The sequence below is a fragment of the Penicillium maclennaniae genome (genome assembly GCF_028827695.1).
Source record: "Penicillium maclennaniae strain IBT 15551 chromosome Unknown utg000001l:1.0-3280838.0:1.0-3283122.0, whole genome shotgun sequence".
In the NCBI taxonomy this organism is placed as follows: Eukaryota; Fungi; Ascomycota; class Eurotiomycetes; order Eurotiales; family Aspergillaceae; genus Penicillium; species Penicillium maclennaniae.
The window spans coordinates 2,937,032-2,957,057 of NW_026623213.1; the positions used below are offsets into that span (position 1 = coordinate 2,937,032).

The 20,026-nt window shown below is 53.0% G+C and overlaps 10 protein-coding genes across 10 annotated transcripts; 5 read left to right on the plus strand and 5 right to left on the minus strand.

The window, feature by feature from the left end:
* Window positions 1-698: 698 nt before the first annotated feature.
* Window positions 699-1,861, plus strand: sonA (putative nuclear pore complex protein (SonA); the record flags this gene model as incomplete). Its single annotated transcript, XM_056962797.1, has 2 exons — window positions 699-959; window positions 1,031-1,861. 2 exons carry the CDS (start codon window positions 699-701, stop codon window positions 1,859-1,861), a joined length of 1,092 nt encoding a protein of 363 aa, XP_056827800.1.
* Window positions 1,862-2,325: 464 nt separating this feature from the next.
* On the minus strand, window positions 2,326-4,300 carry N7477_001135 (methionine--tRNA ligase MES1; the record flags this gene model as incomplete). The annotated part of the gene is made up of 2 exons (XM_056962798.1): window positions 2,326-4,114; window positions 4,167-4,300. The coding sequence occupies 2 exons, from the start codon at window positions 4,298-4,300 to the stop codon at window positions 2,326-2,328; spliced, it is 1,923 nt and encodes a 640-aa protein (XP_056827801.1).
* Window positions 4,301-4,434: 134 nt separating this feature from the next.
* Window positions 4,435-5,004, plus strand: N7477_001136 (Yae1 family protein; the record flags this gene model as incomplete). The annotated part of the gene is made up of 1 exon (XM_056962799.1): window positions 4,435-5,004. The coding sequence occupies one exon, from the start codon at window positions 4,435-4,437 to the stop codon at window positions 5,002-5,004; it is 570 nt and encodes a 189-aa protein (XP_056827802.1).
* A 618-nt stretch (window positions 5,005-5,622) lies between these two features.
* On the minus strand, window positions 5,623-6,765 carry N7477_001137 (MYG1 family protein; the record flags this gene model as incomplete). The annotated part of the gene is made up of 2 exons (XM_056962800.1): window positions 5,623-6,655; window positions 6,707-6,765. The coding sequence occupies 2 exons, from the start codon at window positions 6,763-6,765 to the stop codon at window positions 5,623-5,625; spliced, it is 1,092 nt and encodes a 363-aa protein (XP_056827803.1).
* Window positions 6,766-7,530: 765 nt separating this feature from the next.
* Window positions 7,531-8,921, plus strand: N7477_001138 (ICE2 family protein; the record flags this gene model as incomplete). Its single annotated transcript, XM_056962801.1, has 3 exons — window positions 7,531-7,624; window positions 7,696-8,051; window positions 8,118-8,921. 3 exons carry the CDS (start codon window positions 7,531-7,533, stop codon window positions 8,919-8,921), a joined length of 1,254 nt encoding a protein of 417 aa, XP_056827804.1.
* Window positions 8,922-10,203: 1,282 nt separating this feature from the next.
* N7477_001139 (endosulfine family protein) lies at window positions 10,204-10,837 on the minus strand (the record flags this gene model as incomplete). The annotated part of the gene is made up of 3 exons (XM_056962802.1): window positions 10,204-10,575; window positions 10,665-10,748; window positions 10,802-10,837. The coding sequence occupies 3 exons, from the start codon at window positions 10,835-10,837 to the stop codon at window positions 10,204-10,206; spliced, it is 492 nt and encodes a 163-aa protein (XP_056827805.1).
* A 616-nt stretch (window positions 10,838-11,453) lies between these two features.
* On the plus strand, window positions 11,454-12,279 carry N7477_001140 (SAM-dependent methyltransferase; the record flags this gene model as incomplete). Its single annotated transcript, XM_056962803.1, has 4 exons — window positions 11,454-11,769; window positions 11,821-11,838; window positions 11,889-11,999; window positions 12,056-12,279. The coding sequence occupies 4 exons, from the start codon at window positions 11,454-11,456 to the stop codon at window positions 12,277-12,279; spliced, it is 669 nt and encodes a 222-aa protein (XP_056827806.1).
* Window positions 12,280-12,924: 645 nt separating this feature from the next.
* Window positions 12,925-14,899, plus strand: kexA (serine-type carboxypeptidase kexA; the record flags this gene model as incomplete). Its single annotated transcript, XM_056962804.1, has 3 exons — window positions 12,925-13,091; window positions 13,148-13,508; window positions 13,568-14,899. 3 exons carry the CDS (start codon window positions 12,925-12,927, stop codon window positions 14,897-14,899), a joined length of 1,860 nt encoding a protein of 619 aa, XP_056827807.1.
* Window positions 14,900-15,192: 293 nt separating this feature from the next.
* cia1 (iron-sulfur cluster assembly protein CIA1) lies at window positions 15,193-16,458 on the minus strand (the record flags this gene model as incomplete). Its single annotated transcript, XM_056962805.1, has 1 exon — window positions 15,193-16,458. The coding sequence occupies one exon, from the start codon at window positions 16,456-16,458 to the stop codon at window positions 15,193-15,195; it is 1,266 nt and encodes a 421-aa protein (XP_056827808.1).
* Window positions 16,459-16,751: 293 nt separating this feature from the next.
* N7477_001143 (IQ calmodulin-binding motif domain protein) lies at window positions 16,752-19,679 on the minus strand (the record flags this gene model as incomplete). Its single annotated transcript, XM_056962806.1, has 1 exon — window positions 16,752-19,679. One exon carries the CDS (start codon window positions 19,677-19,679, stop codon window positions 16,752-16,754), a length of 2,928 nt encoding a protein of 975 aa, XP_056827809.1.
* Window positions 19,680-20,026: the final 347 nt, after the last annotated feature.

A 20,026-nucleotide genomic window follows, 5' to 3' on the forward strand; every position in this document is an offset into this window, starting at 1 on the left:
CATACTCTCATAATGTTCTTTTCAGAGTGCCCTGACCAGTGTGAGCTACATCTCAAAGAACAGGCCCGGCGAGCCGGAGGCATCAGTAGCCAAATCGATCTCTGAATCCTTGAGAATAATGATATGAGATCTTTCTGCCCCAGATTGTCCCTGATAGACCCTCGTAGCTCTAGAATCTGGAATTGTCTAGATTTGTCAAAGCCCACCTTCACTTATCTAGGTCTTCTGGTGTAAAGTGATTCAATAGAACACACGCGATGCCGATGCGAGACGCGTTCCAATGAGCGTAGATGCGGTATAAGTCGAACAGACTGGCTGGACACAAATCAGAATATTCCATCAATGAAAGCGATAATCCTACAGTTGAGATTCAGAACCAAACGCATAAGCCATGATAAACAGCAAGCTCATGAACCCCATGTTCGGCATATAGTTCCAGTTCCAAGGCGGTGAGCATCATTTTCTGCCGCAGTCATCGCGCATCTCAAATCGAGTCAGTGCAAGCGGTTGTCACTTTTTCCCAGCTCTCCCCACACCCATTTAACCTCCCTGCTCCGACCTCGTGCTCATCTGTGGGGATCATTGATTGATCCTGATCGGTGGCTTGCTCTGCACCCTCGCCTCTCGCCACCTTCCACCCTCTTTGATACCCAAAACAGAGCTCTTTCTCTCTCTCGCGCACTTTCGCGCCCTTCGCGATGTCTTTCTTCGGTGCTGGTGCCGCCGCTGCCTCGGCCGGTTCGACCAACACGACCGGTGATATCTCCAAGGATGTGCAGCTTAATCAGCCTCCGGAGGACAGCATCTCGGATTTGCGATTCTCGCCCACCAGCGATCACCTGGCTGTCGCATCATGGGACAAGAAGGTCCGCATCTACGAAATCAAAGGCGACGGTCAGAGTGAAGGCAAGGCATTGTTTGAGCATGAAGCTCCAGTCTTGAATTGCTGCTGGTCACCAGTGAGTTTTTTTCTCTCTTCTGATCTGTTCACTTTCAAAAAATTAACTATTGTCTCTTTTTTCCCCTCCAGGACGGAACCAAGGTCGTTGGCGCCGGTGCCGACAAAGCTGCTCGTCTGTTGGATCTTGGTGCAAACGGTGCCCCCGCTACCCAGGTCGCTGCCCACGATGCCCCGATCCGAAGCTGCCATATGATCCCCAACCCGTCAGTAGGCGGGTCACCGCTCCTCATCACCGGCTCCTGGGACAAGACCGTCAAGTATTGGGACCTGCGTCAACAGCAACCGATCGCGTCTTTGGAGTGTCAAGAACGCATCTATAGCATGGATGTCAAAAACAAGTTGCTGGTCGTTGGTACTGCTGATCGCTACATTAACGTGATTAATCTCGACAACCCGACCAAGATCTACAAGGCCGAACAATCCCCTCTCAAATGGCAGACGCGGGTAGTCAGCTGCTTTAGCGATGCTTCAGGTTATGCCGTTGGTAGTATCGAGGGTCGTTGTGCCATTCACTACGTCGAGGAGAAGGACCAGTCTGCCAATTTCTCTTTCAAGTGTCACCGTGAAACCCCGCCTGCCAACCGCGACGTCTGCAACATCTATTCCGTCAACGCCATTTCATTCCACCCCGTCCATGGCACCTTTAGCACTGCCGGCAGTGACGGCACTTTCCACTTCTGGGACAAGGATGCCAAGCACCGTCTGAAGGGCTACCCGGCCGTCGGCGGTCCCATCTCCTCTACTGCTTTCAACCAGACCGGCAGTATCTTCGCCTACGCGGTCAGCTATGACTGGAGCAAGGGCTACTCTGCAAACACCCCGCAGCTTCCTAACAAGGTCATGCTGCATCCCGTTGGCCCCGATGAGACAAAACCCCGTCCGGGTACTCGCAAGCGATGATTGGAGAGGCAATTTCCATTTATGTTGGCTCGTGATAGACGAGCCCCTGGCGCTATGAGCATTTTAATGAACCTATCTTCCATATCGGCGTGTATTGTTTCAAAAAGAGAATTGCAAATGAGATTCATCAAGCTTGATCCTTGTTTGAGATAGTGTCTATCATCAAAGGCCTCCAATTCTAAGCTACTAATGCTATATCTAGGGTGTGATATCTGAACTTGGTCGGAAGCCCATAGTTGATAGGGTCCTCAGAAAGTCAATCAAATGCAATGCAACTCCCACCCTTTCCAGAACACCCTTTCTCGTAGATTCATGTTGATATGGTAAAATGCTATTCCGTCGAGTATTCCCTTTCTGAAACCACATCATGCAACCCAACCGTGACTCTTGACCGATAAACATCAATGTCGCGCGCCAAAAATTCACTTCCTCTGTCCTCCCGGTTCCATCTAGTCACTTGCGGCTTACGAGGTAGGGAGAGTGACCTGGGCCACACCGTCAGTGACCTTCTCAATGCCCTCCTCGCTCACGCTGGGGCTCTCAGCGCCGCCCTTAGCGGTAGCCTCAACGCCGGAAGCCTTAGTGGCTTTCTTGGCCTGCTTCTTAGCCTTCGCAGCGGCCTTCTTAGCAGCAGCCTTGACGGCCTCTTCGGCCTTTTTGGCCCGCTCGGCCTGGGATCCACCGAACAGCTCGCGCCACTCGTCGGCCTTCTTGGGGTCAATGCGAGTGAACAGGTACTCAGCCTTGCCAATCTTGTGGCCGGCCTTGAGAGAGGTAGGCTTCCAGCCGTCCTTGAGCTCATCCAGAGTGGGGATCAACTGGACGGGAGCATTCAGCTGTCTGAGCATCGACTCGGTAGTGGCGGGCATGTACGGGGTGAATACGGCGGACAGCAGGTGAATCAAGTTCAGAACGGTACCAACGACAGCGGCAGCGCGAGCGGGATCGTTGGCGATGAGAGAGTTGTCCAGACGGTTGGCCTGGATGAGACCATTGCCAACTTCGGTGATTCGCATGGCGGTCTGGACACCGGCACGGAGGTGGACACTCTCCATCTCCTCGACGTACTGGCGCGTGAAGGTAGTGATTTCCTCCAGATAAGGCTTGAAGTCCTCGGGCACAGAAAACTCGGGGATCACACCGCCGTAGGAAGCAGTGACAAGCTTGATGACACGGTTGACAAGGTTACCCAGCTTGGCGAGAAGCTCGCTGTTGTTGGCGTCAACGAATGCGCGCCATTCAAATTGTGTATCACCGGTCTCAGGGCGGTTCTTGAGCAGGTAATATCTCCACACATCGGCAGACACGCCGGTCTCCTTGGCGTTGGTGCCGAACACACCGATGCCACGCGACTTACTGAACTTACCACCCTCGTAATTCAAGTATTCGGTAGCACTCAGGTGGTGGTTCATAGTCCAGGTGTCCCGGGTACCGATCTGAGTAGCCGGGAAAATAACACTGTGGAAGGGTACATTGTCCTTGCCAAGGAACTGGTACAGCTTCACATCTTCCGGGTTGCGCCACCATTGCTCCCATTCGTTGGTGTAGTTTGCGGTGATGGAAGGGTACCCAATGCAAGCCTCAAACCAGACGTACAGCACCTTGTTGTCGAAGCCCTCCAGAGGCACTGGCACACCCCATTTCAGATCACGGGTGATGCCGCGGTCCTTCAAGCCCTCCTTCAACCAAGACTCGGTGATGATTTTTGAGTTCTTCGGCCACTGGCCCTTCTCGATACTGTCGTTGGCCCACTTCTCAACCTCCGGCTGGAGCTTGTCCAACAGCAAATGGATGTGCTTGGTCTCACGGCGAACCGGGGTAGCTCCGTCGAGCTTACAGCGGGGGTTGATAAGATCAAAAGGGTCAAGAAGGTGACCACACTTGTCACACTGATCACCGCGCGCATCGTCGTAGTGGCATCGGGGGCATTCACCCTCCACGTAACGATCAGCCAAGAAGGAGCCGTGCTGCTCACAGAAGGGCTGCTCGGCAGTGCGCTCGCCAAGGAAACCGTTATCCCAGAGGCGCTTGAAAATGGCCTGAGAGATCTCGGTGTGCTTCTCGGTAGGAGTGCGGCCGAAGTGGTCAAAGCCAATGTTAAACCACTTGTACACTTCCTGATGGATCTTATTGTACTTGGCGCAAAGCTCCTCTGGCGTCACCTTCTCCTCTAACGCCTTGGTCTCGGTCGCTGTGCCGTATTCGTCCGTTCCGCAAATGAACAGAGTGGGCCGTCCACAGGCTTTGTGATATCTAAAGTTGGCGCATTAGTATAGTCCTCATAGTGTGGGGTGTTGAGTCATACCTCGCAAAGGCATCGGCACTCAGCACGGAGCCAACGACGTTACCCAGATGAGGAACATTGTTCACATAGGGCAATGCGCTAGTCACAAGGATATTGCGTTCGCCCTGCTTGGGCAAGATCGGATCTGAAGCCATTGTGTGGTGAGAGTTGTAACTGATGGAGGGGTGCGGCGGGAAAATCGAAAAGTGGGCATCTCGTGACATTACTGTTATCCGCCCCGCGTATCAAAAATTCTTTTGCTCTTGACTCATCGCCCACGATTTTTGTTATGGAGTCCAATCTACTTGATAGCCTCCTCGACTTGGAAGAGCAGTTCTATAATGAAGGCTACGAGCTGGGAGCTGCCGATGGAGCCAAGGCGGGATACACCGAGGGCAGTGTCTTCGGCGTGGAGAAAGGCTTCGAGAAATTCGTCGAAATGGGCAGGCTATATGGAAAAGCTTTAGTCTGGGCTCAACGCCTCGCGGATTCAAATTCACCGAAAACGTCCAAACAAGCATTGAGTCACTCGGAGACCACTGACAGCCTCTCTCTCGAGCCGTCAATCAGCAATGATATGCCAAGTCTTCCATCACATAGTGCGCGCCTGATCAGAAACCTCGAAACTCTGTTGGAGCTAGTTGACCCGGCTTCTCTGGATATGACCAATACTGAGGAAGCCGTGAACGACATGGATGAGCGCTTGAAGGGAGCTGCTGTCAAGGCTAAGCTTATCCAGAGAGCTATGGGCGAGAGTGAAGAGCCTCTTGGTACTTCGTCAATGGCCAAAGATGGCCAGAAACCGGGTGATGGAACGGGCAGCATTGAAGATATCAGCTCGTTGAATATTCGTCACTGAGGAAATTCCCCGAACTACAAAACTATATCCTCGGAAACTTTTTCAATCATGGCCCGCAAGCGATACTGTTGACAGAAAACACCAGCCTCCTGCGCACGCGTATACTTGCAACCTCAACGGAGACTGTCCAGCACCTGATGCCCGGGAAGACACACCCAGGAGAGCTTCTCAGGGTAATCGCAGTCTGGCTCCCTGAGCTGTACACACAAGCCTCCCAACATGCCATCCCTCGGATGGGCTACGAATGTTTAAGAGGTTACTCCTTGCGGCTTCTCTGAACCTTACCTGGCAAATTCACGCGTTGCCGGCTGTCATTGTGTCGAAGATTTTCCTATTCCACCTCTCCACCTCGATGGGCCTAGTTCGAAGCCGGCTAGATGTTTTGGCGTGGGCATCACTGTGCGCAGGAAATTATGGTCCATATACGCAGATGTGAACTATCATGCTATAAGCCACGTTGAGTAGAAGAGCCGCAAGTTTACAAACGTTGGATCAAAAATCTTGATCGATGTATCGGGGTAATCTTCATTTGATGTCATAAGATAAATTCTCTCAACACAAAAATCAGACATAACTTTTGTCTCGTATCATCCATATGCCTCAGAAGGTCGTCGTAAATTATTGCTCAAGGCTGCGTACAGCCATAGCCATGGCTCCTTCCCGAGTTTTGTGACCACCAATGAATCCGCTGGCGTGCACAAAGATGGCACCTTCGGGGAGCTTGGGCTGACCGGCCTTCTCAGCCTCGGTGGCCATAACACCATCCAGGTCTTGGTCACGGACACCGCGCCAGGCCTCGGGGAGGGGCTTACGAGAGGTGAAGCTGCTCTCGGACACCGAGACACACTGCACGCGCCACTTGGAGTCCTCAGCGGCGCTTTCAGGGTACAGAACATAGTACACCTCCATAGCCGGTTCAATATCTTGGCCATTAGAAGCATCTTTCTCGAAGTTGTAGAGGTGCTCCTTCCAGGGGACACCGCCCTGAGGCAGCACGAGAATGCGGCCAGAAGAGTGAACCTCTTTGCGCGACTGGTAGGCAGCACCGACGGTGGTGCGGGCCGGGAGCCATGAGGTACAGGCATGGTGAAGCTTGCGAGCAAAGACGTTACCGATGAGTGTGCTGGCTCGGCCGAACAGGCTATCCTCGTCCTGGGGCTCACCGGGAGCGCTGATAGGGTCGGGATTGTTCATGTCGTTGACAATGGAGGCAAGAGTGACACCACCATCCTTGAAACGCTTCTCCAGTTTGGCAGCAGTCACTGCGGCGGGGTCGTAGACGGAGATACCGTTGTCGTTAGCATCAATAGCCTCGACAAAATCGGTGTAAAGTTTTTCGTAGATAAGACCGACATCAGCGTGGTCCTCGGGCAGAGACATGTGCTGGGCAATTATAGCGCGGCCAAAGTGCATGTAAACCAGACCAGCAGATGACAGCTTGGTGTTGTGGTTGGGGAAGGTGGTGTCGAAGGTACGCTGGTGGTGATCATAGCGATTGATGGCGGCGTCATACACCCCACCAACATCGACCACAGTGTGACAAGTCTCTAGCTGAGCCGGATCGCGAGTTCGCACAAGAGGTGAGGAGGCATAAGTGGGAAGCAGGCGGAGCATGTAGACTGCCAGGGCCTCGTCGGCGTGGAAGTGACCACTGGGCCATGAGTTAGTTTGAGCCTCATGGAATGCAAATGATCGAGCTCACCTGTGAGTCCCGATCAAAGGGGACGGGGTCTTGAGCTTCTTAGCAGCAGTTTCGGCCATGGTAAACCAGCGATGAAAACGAAGCATACAACCAGAGCAAGAAGATATAGAACTGCGCAAGCTTATGATTTGCCGGGCTCTGGCAGGCTACTGGCTTATCTGCCCGGTCCATATCGGGAAAGCAGGGCTCCATGTCAGGGCAACTCGCCATCACCTGACTGTAGCGTGAGCCTGCTGTTTGCGGAAACGGGCACAACAATGCGGGCAAGTACCGATACTTCAGAGTGGCAGACGGTAAGTGCGCGCTTTCAGGTACCGGTACATGCTCCGGTCTGTTAGGTCTCTCCGTGGTTCATGTTCCCCGAGTTCCTGCGTGATGTCGTTATCGACTCAACCTGAGATAATAATCGTGTGCATCCAAGCTACTCCGTAGAATGAAACTATAACCGTCCAGAGTTGACGACTCCGACTGTGCCGTGTGCTCTGACCGCCAGTCTGACACTGGTACATGTAGATTTTCACATAATTCCAGTGTGATGATGCGCGAGAACCTTCAACGATACCTTCACGGTCAACGTACCTTGAGGAAGTGAAGTGAAGTGAAGCTACCCCGACTGGTACAACGTGGCCCCCTCGATTTTCTTCCTTCCACTAGAAACTTCATCTCAGACGTTATTCAGCAATTTGCTCCTTGGCCCCTCGGGTCCACGTGAAGAGCGATAAGGTCAAGGTTGAGAAAAAAGAAAAATAGTCGTGTGCATTTCCACACCCCTTCTCCTCCTCATCTTTTCGCGATATTGCCTGCGCCCCCGCGCGTCCTCTCCGATGTGGCTCTCCAGAGTCTTCTCGTCGGCCGTCTTTCTCGCCGTGACGATATCGTCCATCCCTCTCGCGTTCGATGTCGGCGGCAAGACGTGCGGTCTGGCCTTTTCGCTATCCTTGGCCACCTTCTACTTCCTCTTCTCTCTACTGAGGCTTACGACCCCTGAGCGCTCCTGGTTCCGTTCCTCCTCGTCACCGTCATCCGATCCACGCAATGGATCTTGATTCCCATCCTGTTGATCTGGTCCCTGAATCGCTTCTCGGAGGATGCGGGGAGTAACGGCGGATGGGTGGAACGCACCTTCAGTGGGAAGCGGACGCCGGATAGCTCTGTTCAGGAGTGGCTCTTCGGTCGTGACGGTTTGGTCGAGAGTGTGACCCTGGGCAACTGGGACCGACTCTTGAGATGGTCAACTCCCGTCTTTCAGCTCGCCGAGGGCTTTTGCAGTTTATTGGTGATTCAGGCTGCCGGGCAAATTACTCGCTGGCTCGTGAACCGAGGCGGACGAAGCGACAGCTGGATGGTATGTGTATTCTGGCAAACTCTTGTGTATTGCGACACAAACACAAAATTAACTTTGCATGGGCAGATCGGCCTCCTAGTTCTTTCCGCTACCGTCATTTCGAGCTCTGTCTACTTCCTCTGGCGCGTTCTTCAGTTCCCTGAGATCTCCAATGTGGATGCTGCTCTGATCGGCGTCTCCATTACGTGCGCAGTGATCCTGTGTGCTTGGGGCATTGGCAGTGGGCGTGGAAACCCCGTAGAGAGCTCTCTCCTCTTTGCGTACGTCGTTCTCTGCATCTATCAGATCTTCACAGATTATCAGCCCTCGTACCCTGTGGAGCACACACCTTCACCTTCGCAGGCCGGCGACTTCCCTCCGCTCCCGCCTATCATCATGGCGTCGTACACCACGCTTATGCACGCGTTGTCCCTGCTGCCTTCGATCATTCACGCAGCCTTCAATGTGATCACCGCTGTTTTCAGTGCAGTGACACCATCAGTTCTGATTTCACTCGCCTACCGACTGCTCGTGCTATATGCCTCAACACGAATAATTCCTGCTGTGCGCGGATCTGGGGCCCGCGCTCTCTCCCAGGAAGCCTCTCTCGATGACTCGGACGCGGCCGGTCAGCTTCTGGGCTTCTTGAGCTATTTTGCACCCACTATTCTTGTCGCTGTCTATACCAGTCTTCTGATGCAGCATTTCTCATCGACCTCTCAAGCCATGGGGGGCAGCGGCGAGTGGTGGAGCACACAAGGCGCCGGCGGTGGCAACTTGTGGAAGTGGATCAATCTAGCCTGCACTACAGCTCTTTACGCGGTCGAGCTGTGGCTTGGAGAGCACGATGACCTGGACAATGGTCTAGCCGGTCACTGGAAGACCGACTGAGCTAGTGTCGTCGACGCTGAGTGAGACCGGCATGTGTTTGGTCCTCACGAATCATCATCACATGGATCGGAGACTTGGCCTCCGATTTCCAGTAAAGCCGATCGCAGCAGCAACTAAAAAATAAGCCATGGTGATGTGCATTGCTGCAGTCAAGCCAAAGCACCTCAGTTGACAGATACGTCGCGCTGGTCTTGAGGAACAAGTTTTTGCAGCTTGCTTAACCATGCACCTCCAGTCTCGTTTCAAAATGAGAAGGCTTTTTCACGACGCATGGCTCTTGCCCTTGCCTTTGCCTTTTTGTTTTGTTCCGGTTCCAACGTCATACATGGCGACCTGTTGGGCCTCTTTCCTGGCAACGGTCTTTGTGAAAACTGGCTCTTCCCCCTCGTGCATAATCCCATATCATTCCTCACGTACACGGAGCACAGGTCCTTACCCAAGGGATACTGTACCCAAGTCATGCCTGCTTCCAGTTTGGAGACCTATGTCTTCCCCGCCTTGATGACCTCCCCCATGATACCAGCGTCAACCTTGCTATCTTTTCTGCCTTGTCTCATCCCGATATTATCTGGCACATTTATACCCTCCATCTCGTCTGCCTTTGGCCTTCAATGCAAACCTTGCTTCCGTCATTCCGAGTAAAGAGCTGATAGCTCGTTTTCGTTAAGTTTTGTACATAGAAACATTTGTTGCGTCTCTGAGCCCTCAGCCTAGCGCTATTTCTGGGAGACTTCAATTAGACATGATTATTTACTTAATCTGGACGATCTCAAAGTTCAAAATCATCATGAATTTCATAACAATTTTCCTTTTAGACAAACGGGATAGATCGAGCATTCTGCGTAGAACTACTGATAAATACGAAATGAATACAGCGAAAAAAAAAATGCAAAAGACATTGCTGTGAACGATAAACAATGACACAGATGGCGAAGATTGCATGGACTCGAAAAAAATAAAAATATGAACAAGCCGAAGAATGGGAGGGAGAGAGCTGATGCATGCTGAATATCTCAACAGTCAAGAACCGAGACAGACAGTGGCTCGAGTCAAGTTAAGTCGAGTCACCGCACGCCTCCTTTTTGTGCGTTTGTCAATATGAAGCCTGCCATGCCAGTTCCGCCTATTCTTGTTCTTTCCCAGTTTGCCCTGTCCCGCAGTGCACCTCGTCACCCCCGGAAAGATTCATTTCCCATAGCGCCAGGCTTTTGAACCAAAAAGATCAATAACACTCCCAAACCCGGATAACAATTAGATGCGAATGTGAGATGCTGGGTGTCATTTATCGACGGATGGGCACGCCCTCTCGGGCAGCCGGGGGGCTGACGCTAAGCTCTTTAACTTCCTTGTCGTCGTCGGGTCCAATGGAGCCCTCGCTCATGCTGGTGCCGCGGTGCAGGAAGCTGCCTTCCTTGGCGGGGCTGCGGCTTTGGAAGCCGATGGAGCCCGGGTGTCCACTGATGCTGCCGGGAATATGTTGGCCCTGTGCGTTCACGCCGCCGTTGCCGGCATTGTTGGCTCCGGGTGAGGTTGCGGTGAGGTGGGGAATGTTTTCGGGCACCGGGTGTCGCGACCCAATGCTGGTGACGCCAACGTCGGAGGCTTTGCCAGCTTTGCTGAGGGCGTAGTCGCCCGAGTCGAAGTATTTCCGCTCCTATGGAGAGAGAAGGTAGTGAGTAAAAGGTTTCCAGAGAAGCGGGGGGGGCGGGGGTTTGGAGCTGGAGACCGGGAGTTTCGACCTACCTTGAGCTTGTTCTGGAGCAGATCTTTCTTATTGGGCATCTTGCCGTAGAGACGGAAGAGTTTTTGCTCCTCCGGAGTCATGGCCTGGGGATGTATTCAGAAACGCTTTGAAGCAGAGGGGTGCTCGAAAGACTCACATTGATGTCTACCTTGTTCTGCTGGTGGGGGTTCATGTTGCTTTGGGTCAGGTCTGGTAGGAGAGGAAACCGAGTGAAGCGTCAAGAGTCAAGGGTAGAAAGAAGAAGGAGATCCGGTGTGATAGTTGAAAGCGAGTCCTACGAGATGCAGTGGAGCTGTAGAAATGGGAAACCGAGAGGAGAGAGTTACGGGGTTCTATCGATAAGACGCGGGGCCCGGCTACAGACCTGACACATCGGACACCACCGTCCGTTCCTGGTTGATTTCTTTTTTTATTTTTATTTTCTTTCTAGATTCATAGTCGCTAGCCTCGGTGACTATGGAATTATGGCTGGTGCTGAGTTCTTATCTACGAACCAAGTGGCTAAGGTGTGGGAGAACTGTACGTCATCAAGGGGCCAATGACGAGGTTGGGGACGAGATAATTTAGAGTCCCAGTAGTTTTCAGAATAGGACAAGTCCCTAGCGACATGTAAACCATCTGAACGAGAAATTAGGTCGAGATGGGCTAATTAGAAAAACAAGAAGAAAAAAAAGCCGGGGAACAGAGGGAAGAAGGGCGTAGTTGAAGGTCGCCGCATCCGCACATTCACATTCCACAATTAGGTTCCCATTGCGTCGTCCCGCCTGATTTTTTTTTGCAACCCCGCCATGACGGACAAAAGGGCCTTTGTGGTCGAGCACCTGGATCCCGAATTGGGACAGTGGTCGACACTCGAGTATGCCTGTATCGCTCGCGAATCTCATGCCCTGGGAGCTCGATTTCTGCTGAGTTCGGTGCCCGCTGAACTAAGCGCAAATCTGCCCGCGGAACTGGTCGCCACGGAGGGCTTCGAGGTCGAGCAGCGCAGCGTCGAGGAGACCTATCCGAAGGACAAGGTCTGCCTGCTGGATCCTTCGGCTCAGGTCGAATTGAGCCCGGAGGATGGCGACACCTTTGACGTGTTTCTCTTCGGGGGCATTCTAGGTAGGAAATCTTCACTCTAGAGCTTGACATTGAGCTAACTTAGGGATGCAGGTGATGATCCGCCTCGGGGTCTGTCCACCATGATCAATCTGGATTGAATCATCACTAATGGGATCCAGATCGCACCTCGGAATTGAGGAAAAAGGGCTACACTGGTCGCCGATTGGGCCCCAAGCAGATGACTACCGACACCGCTGTGCGAGTTACTCGTATGGTTGTGCATGAGAAGAGTAAGACAGACTCAAGCGATGGAACAATGCTTGAACTCCTACCTAATACGATGCAGTTCCTCTCGAGAAGATTGACTATGTCGACTACCCGGAAATTCTGATTAACGAGCACGAGCGGACTGAAATGCCGTTCCGCTACGTGAAGGATGCCCAAGGCGAGCCGATCATGCCCAAGGTTCGGGTCTCCCCTTTCGCCCTAGGGTTAGCGCTAACCAGTCTTCAGGGGATGGTGGATCTGATTAAGAACGACGCCGACAAGGCAGTCGATGATCTTTTCTAATTGGAACCCCCCCAAAAAGCCACCGTCAGGGATAACCACCTCCCAACGCCGGTTTCAGCATTGTTGCTCGGTTTGACTTTGAAAGGAGGCTCCAGCAGTATGAAATGAATAGGGAACTATGACTGAACAAATTTTAGACGAAGGCAAGCCAAGAAAACCCTCTTGAGCTCGAAAGGGCCGTGAATCGTGGCGCATCTATAGACCGCTGAATCGGGCAACGGGGCATTCGAGCCGTAAGTCGAAGGTTTGGTGAAGTATTCGTATGTCATTATCACCCGATCAAAGTGGGTAATCTTGTAAATTACATGTAATACGATGATCCAGACCGTACGCCGTAACGCCGCGCCCGAGGCCACGCCAGCATCTCCTGGACTCTGGTCTCCGCTCGTTCCGCTTCTTTGACCTACTTGACCAAGCTACGTCGCATTTCCCCGTCCACTTCTTCAACAGGGCGCAGCATTCTCTTGATACCAGCTTTTCGCCCACTTCCTCTTCCCGTGTGCGAACTCCTTGCATATCCGTCTCCGGGTTCGATGACCGCCTAGGCTGTGCTCAGTCCGCGCGGACCTATCTTCACACGGTCGACGAGCTATTCCCTTACGATATCCATGAGCTCTATACTGCCGACCTTGTAAAATAATCACTATGCCCTCCCTCGCTCGTTCGAAGAGGGGCAGCGCCTTCGCCATACTGTCATGGGCCCTTTCTCTGGCGCTGAGCCCGGTGCTATCCATGGCCAGCTCAGCTGCCGATTACTATGTGCACGACCTGCCTGGAGTTCCGGATGGACCTCTCTTGAAGATGCATGCTGGGTAAGCCAATCTTTTGCAATCACGCGATCGGCGACTCATCAGGACAATCTGTATAGACACATAGAAGTCGACCCTGCGAGCAACGGCAACCTCTTCTTCTGGCACTTCCAGAACCAGCACATCGCAAACCGACAGCGAACTGTGATTTGGCTCAATGGTGGACCAGGATGCAGCTCGATGGATGGCGCGCTGATGGAGGTTGGCCCCTATCGAGTCAAGGACGAAGAGACTTTGGAATACAACAAGGGCTCTTGGGATGAATTCGCCAATTTACTCTTTGTCGATCAGCCTGTCGGCACTGGCTTCAGTTATGCCAATACCGATAGCTATCTGCACGAGTTGGATGAGATGTCGGCCCACTTTATGATCTTCTTGGACAAATTTTTCGACATGTTCCCCGAGTATGAAAGAGATGATGTACGTATTTCGATGCGCGGAGGTATTTTCGGGAGAGCTTGGCTTCTGACACATCACAGATCTACATCGCAGGTGAGTCGTACGCTGGCCAGCATATTCCATACATCGCGAAGGCCATCCAGGAACGCAACAAGGCAGCCGTCGCGAATGGAAAGAGTAAATGGCCGCTGAAGGGCCTATTAATCGGCAATGGTTGGATTTCACCTGCCGATCAATATGCCTCTAATTTCGAATTCGCGCAAAAGGAAGGTCTAATCAAAGAAGACACCCAAACATTCCGCAATCTTGAGGCCTTGAACTCCGTATGCTTGTCGAAGCTGGAAACTCCAGGCTCCAAGAACAAAATCAACGTCCAGGAATGTGAGAATGTCTTCCAGCAAGCTCTGACACTCACCACGAAGGACGGTATGTGCTACAACATGTATGACGTTCGGCTGAAAGACACCAGCCCGGCGTGTGGCATGAACTGGCCCCCGGACCTGGAGTATATCAGACCTTATCTCCGTCGGGATGATGTAGTGAAGGCTTTGAACATCAACCCGGCGAAAATGTCTGGCTGGGAGGAATGCTCCGGTCTCGTGAGCGGCGCTTTCAGGGCGAAGAATTCCCAGCCATCTGTCCAGCTACTTCCTGACCTCATTGAATCCGGTATCAATGTTCTCCTGTTCAGCGGTGCAAAGGACTGGATTTGCAACCACATTGGAACGGAAAATTTGATCCACAACATGAAGTGGCATGGTGGCACTGGCTTCGAGACTTCGCCAGGTGTCTGGGCTCCCCGTCACGACTGGACCTTCGAGGGCGAGCCGGCTGGTATCTATCAATACGCTCGCAATCTGACCTACGTCCTTTTCTATAACTCCAGCCACATGGTTCCCTTCGATCAACCCCGCCAGACTCGTGATATGCTTGACAGATTCATGAACGTTGACATCGCCAGCATCGGAGGTCGTCCCGCCGATTCTCGCATCGATGGCGAGAAGCTGCCTCAGACATCGGTCGGCGGCTACCCCAACAGCACCGCCGGAGAGCAGGAGCAGCAACAGAAGATGAAGGAGACCGAGATGAACGCCTACACCAAGTCTGGTGAGGCCATTCTCGTTGTGGTTATCATTGGGGTTCTTATCTGGGGCTTCTTCATCTGGCGTAGTCGCCGTGCCCATAGAGGTTACCGCGGTGTTGGTGGCAACGAGATGAACGACATGAGCGGTTCAAGTCTCGATCGGCTCCACAACAAGCGTACGGCCAACGACATTGAAGCTGGCGACTTTGATGAAGCCGAGTTGGATGATCTCCATTCCCCGGGTATGGATCGGGAAAATTACGCAGTCGGTGATGTCAGTGATGATGATGAAGGCTTGCCCCAGCCGAATGAGGGACACCGATCATGATATGAGCAGCGTGTGTTGAGTGCGGTGTCTCGGTTTTTGTATTCCTCTACTTCTTCGTGATTTTATATGTGCATCTGTACAGCACTAGGCGTACCGTCTGATTTTCGATAGACTAAACATCTTGGATGTCATTCAATACAATCTCCTCGACCCCGTAATGAAATGAATTTGATATGTACATTCATAGGCAGGGTCAACTTGCGACGGATCATCTTCTCATGTCTACATGTGAATTCTTTTTCTTCGGCGGAAGAACAAAAGACTCATGCCTCTGTTTCCAATGCATTGGTGGCTCATCGCTGCAGCGTCCACACCTTGACGCTGCCATCATCTGCAGTCGTCACCAAGATCTCTTCTTGCGCACCCTCTGATCCACGATCCGCCCGGTTCGCCCAAGCCACGTGGTTCATCTCATAGATACCATGTGCTCCGTCAAAGACGGCAAGAATCACCCATTCTGTCTTCAAAGCAGGCCTCGTAGAAGGCTCGGTCTCCATGGCATCTGCACCGGGGGATGGCACCAAAAGTCGTTCTTCATATACCACAATGCGGCCATCGGCCCCGACAGATGCGATAAGTCCAGTCTTTCTGCTCCACGCAACAGCGTAGATGGCCAGCTCATGTGCATGGGGAAGCAGTGCGTCCTCCTCCCACGTCTCATCGGTACCTGAGGGCCGAATAATGCTCGGAATCCCAGTGGCTGCTGACGAGCTCATTCCCGGTTGTGAGCTCTCCTTAGGCAGGCGGCGCCAGACTCGAACAGTGCGGTCGTCAGAGCAGGAAACCAGTCGTGGCCCGGAAAGAGCTCTTTGCTCGCGCCATTGGCTCTGCAGATCGCTCGACTCTGACGCCGGCACGGTCTCGGGTCCTTCCCAGTCAAGGAACCAGACTGTCCCTTCGTGCTTCTTGATACACGCGACCTGGCCCCAATCATCCAGATCCTCCCGCCACAGCCGAATCGTGTCGTCGTATCCACCACTCGCGAGACATTCTTCAACAGGGTGCCAAGCCACACATTTCACATCACCACCATGCTCCTGCATCACCGCGACCGTCTCAAAATTGTTGTCCCCATCATCCAGGTCTTCCCAGATCCAAATCGACTTGTCGCGTGCACATGTGGCAAGCAACATCCCTGACGGTGACCAAGAAACAGACTTGACTTCGCTGTCGTGTCCATCTAGCAGAACGGCAAACCGCCATTCTTCGTCCTCGTCAGCGTTGGGTCCGGTCACATCTTGTTCGTCACCATTGATAGCTCCGTTGGTCCCGTAGCTGTCCCATCGTCGCCAAATTCCAACTGTGGCGTCGAAGCTGCCTGTCGCGAGTACGCTCTCGCCTTGTACGTGTGGTTTCCAGGCGCATGTTCGCACGCTGCGTTTGTGGCCGCCGGTGATGGTTGATAGGAGCTTGAAGTTGGTGAGTGAGTACACCCGCACGGTCTTATCGGAGCTACAAGTCGCGACAATTGGGAGTGTTGGGTGTGGCGCCGTAAGCCATGTCCGCTCTAGCGAGGGAGGTGTGAGGTCGGATATGAGGGAAATGTGTGGCTCGGCCATTATGAGGGGGTAATGGAGGTCGGAGGTTGGTGACAGGGGGGAATTTTTGGGAGTGAATGTGGGGTTACCAGCGATTAGATAGTGATTATCAATTTCAAGTCAAGAACGTTGCCTCACAGCTAGGATTACTCCTGGTCTTATATACAAGTAGCGATGCCCAGTCCTGCCAATCTGCCTTGATCGTATCCCGAAGTCAAACATTCTGCGCCAAAAGATGAAAAGCCCAACCCTCCAAAACCACAATCACTGTGACCACACTATGATATTATATATGCCCCATGGAAACGCCATTACTATGAGGGGGCGCCTTCTTCATAAAGACGCTCGTGAACTGCTCCATGGCAGAGCCAATCCACCTCTCTAATCTTCTCTAATTCGTCCACGAAATGTCCGACTTCATTGACAAACTCGGGCATGCCTGCTCCTGCCAGGCTCTGGCTTGCGGTTGTCGTCGCGCGTACTCTCTCCGAGGCACTCGAGGCGCTGAGACGAGACAGAACGTGACTCCGCAGACGCGATAGGATCAGCTTCGCCACAGGGTCGGAGAAGCTGGGTGCGGATGGACCGCTACCTGAGGAATCCGGGGTAGCTTCCGATCTCTCGATTGTGACTTGGACCGAGGCCCCAGGTGCGGCCACAACACTTGCTGTGGCGACCGGAGCAAGCACTCGTCGAATAGTAGCTGCGAGTTGTGCGCTAGCATTAGGCGGCATGGGATGTGTCGACTGAAGAATGGACTGCACCCGTTCCGCGCTGATCTCACAAAAGTCCAGTGATAGAATACGATCCGCCTCTTGCTTCCACTGCGACCGTGCATCCCGCTTCAGGAGATTTTTGGCCGTCAACAAGATAGAAGCTGTTGCCACAATGCGAAATGCTTGGGCATGCAGGCGCTCCAGTCGAGAGGTATCCAGGCCTGGTGTCTCGGGAATCAAATCCTCGGACACGGTAGCGTTACTGAGCACAAGATCAGCGAGCCCGTGCGCATACACTCGCATGGCGGGCGGTCGAGGCTCCCCATGGATATTTTCCGGGTCTCGCTTCTTCATATCATCGGCAATAGACTTACGATGAACTCGCCAGAAACGTCGGGACTTGCTTAAATCGATAGTTCCATCAGAGACACCCTGGTCGAATATCCGCCGTTCATACCCGGGAGCCTCTTGAATCAGCTGCGGAGCCGCGATTTGGATCATGAAATTCGTGTGATCCAGCGAAAGCAAATCAATCATGCTCATCAGCCTCGCCAAACGATCGATAGCATCGCCAGAACTGTCTTCGGCAAAGGCTTTGACCACTGGATCACGGTATGGTGCACAAAGTCGAGGCAAAATAGTGTTCATAAAGTCGAAGAAATTCTCATAAGAAAATGACCCGGCTTTACATTGGTTCTCAACCAGCTTCGGGTCAAGAACCTCACTGATAAGCACGTACAGGGAATTTCCAGGTTGCAACGAGCGCAGAAGGCGATCTTGGATCACAGTGGCCATGGCAACAGTCCACCCTGTGCCCTGTCCGGCCTCAACATCTCGCCTCATCTGATGACACATATTCTCCATAATTTGTCTGCGTGGCTCTGTGTATAATGCTTCTTCAATCTTATATTCTTTATTGAGCAAAAGCTCATGTACCAAGACACGGTTCTCGGGGAGAGCCGTGAGGATCTTGGTGAACCGCTCATGCGGAGAAACTCGTTGCTTATCCAATTCCTGGAGAACGGCAATATCAACATTGCTGAATGACTCACTAATGGGGGATGTGACACTCTCTGTCAAAACACTCCCCGATGAGGGTGCTGCCTCGGCGCACCGAGGAATGGCCTGCTTAGAGGTAGAGCGCTTCTTTTCTTTCTTTGCCTTCTTCAGGGAGTCTCGGATCATTTGCATAGCACGATCAGAGCCTGCAAGCCGCTTGAGCCTGGCGAGAAGTAGTATTTGGTTCTGACGTATGCCCTGTCGGTAATCCTCTGCGACACCGCCGGCTGTATCACCCTTGACAGTCTGCCAAATAAGTTCCAACTCAACAAATTGAGCAAGCATGATCTCAATAAGGACGGTCGAATCGTGAGATTTCCACGCATGGAACGCTGAGAAGAACACATTGTAGGATTCACAAAGGTTTTGAAGGTCTGCAGTGATCACGGTTGGCGAGCAGCAGCCCGATGAGAGTAGCGCAGCGACTTGCTCAAAGGCGACCAGCACTTCACGTGCCTTAGCAATCAAGTCCTGTTCCTGCTCGCCATCACCACTCAAGACCTCGGCTGGATGGGTGACGATGAGATAGCTGCTAAGGAACGTGCGCACCGCACCACGTTCACCCAGCGCCCCTCCCTCCATGTCCTGCAGCCCGCAGAGCCGAAGTACCTTTGTCGTAGTATCGAGAGCCTTCCGGTCGGAAAGAAGAGCTCCGACTTCTTCAAACGACATCTCCCGAACTCGGTCAATCGACAGGCTGAGTGCCCGGAATTCCTGCATCACGCCCTTCGCATGATGGGTTCTCCAGACGCGCTGGATTTTTCGAGCCGCTCCGTCTTGAGTCAACGATTTCGTGACCGCTCGCGCCATTTTCTTTTCTTCGGCAACCGGAAGGCTGCTGGTACGCTGCCGCCGTTGGCTCTGCTGGTAGAGTGTCCGCCGTTTCTCAGCTTCTGCAAGCTTCTCTGCCATTTCCAGCCGCAAGCGCGCATACTCTGCAGCTTGTTTCTCTCGCTGGTCCTCGGCCTTCTTCTTGGCCCGTTTGACCTGATCTTCGCACTTGGCGGTGATGTCCGCCAGAAGACGTTCGCGAGCTTGCTGGGCAGCTAAAGCTCTCTCCTCGCTGTGTAGGTTTCTGGTAGCGGCCTTTGCGAGAGCAGCGCGTAACCTCACCTTCTCGGCGTGCAACGCTCGGTCGGCCAGCCTCGCTTTACGGCTTTCAAGTATGGAGGTGCGGCGGAGGTGCTGGGCGACTTGGTCCGCACTCGGCGATCCGTTCGAGGAAGCATTTGAGTGTTGTGAATGCAGCGAAGAAACCGAGCTCCGCCGCGAAGAGGCCACGGAGGAGCGCCTCACCTTGCTGTTGCGACGGTAGAAGCGAGCTGCGATGTGTGGTGGAAGAGTCAGCGGCGGTGCCGACTCTTCGGATAACATTTCCACGTCCGATTCGGTTACGGAGTTTGGGGATAGGGGAGTGGGACCAGCATCAGGCAGCTGGATCTCGATGTCAGAGTTGCGGCGCATCATCGTCAAGGCAAGAGCACGCTGCACCTGAGTGCAGGGGGTGAGCAACGCGGTGGGGTAGTTCGTATGGACTTCTGGGACGAGCCTTGAAGAGGAGAACCTCTTGATGAGAAAATCAGAATCAGATGTCACGAAGGATTCAGAAGCTATATGAAGGCCTAGTACCGGGCACAAAGCCGCTTACTACTGTTTGCGTTCGAAAGCGTGGTTTCGATGATTTTAGACAGAAGCGTTGTTGTATATGAAACGAAATTGTTTGTGAGTATCCACAACCAGCACGCTTGGCCAAGTGGTAAGGCGCTTGACTTGTATTCAGGAACTACCTGGGTAGCAATCAAGAGAGCACCGGT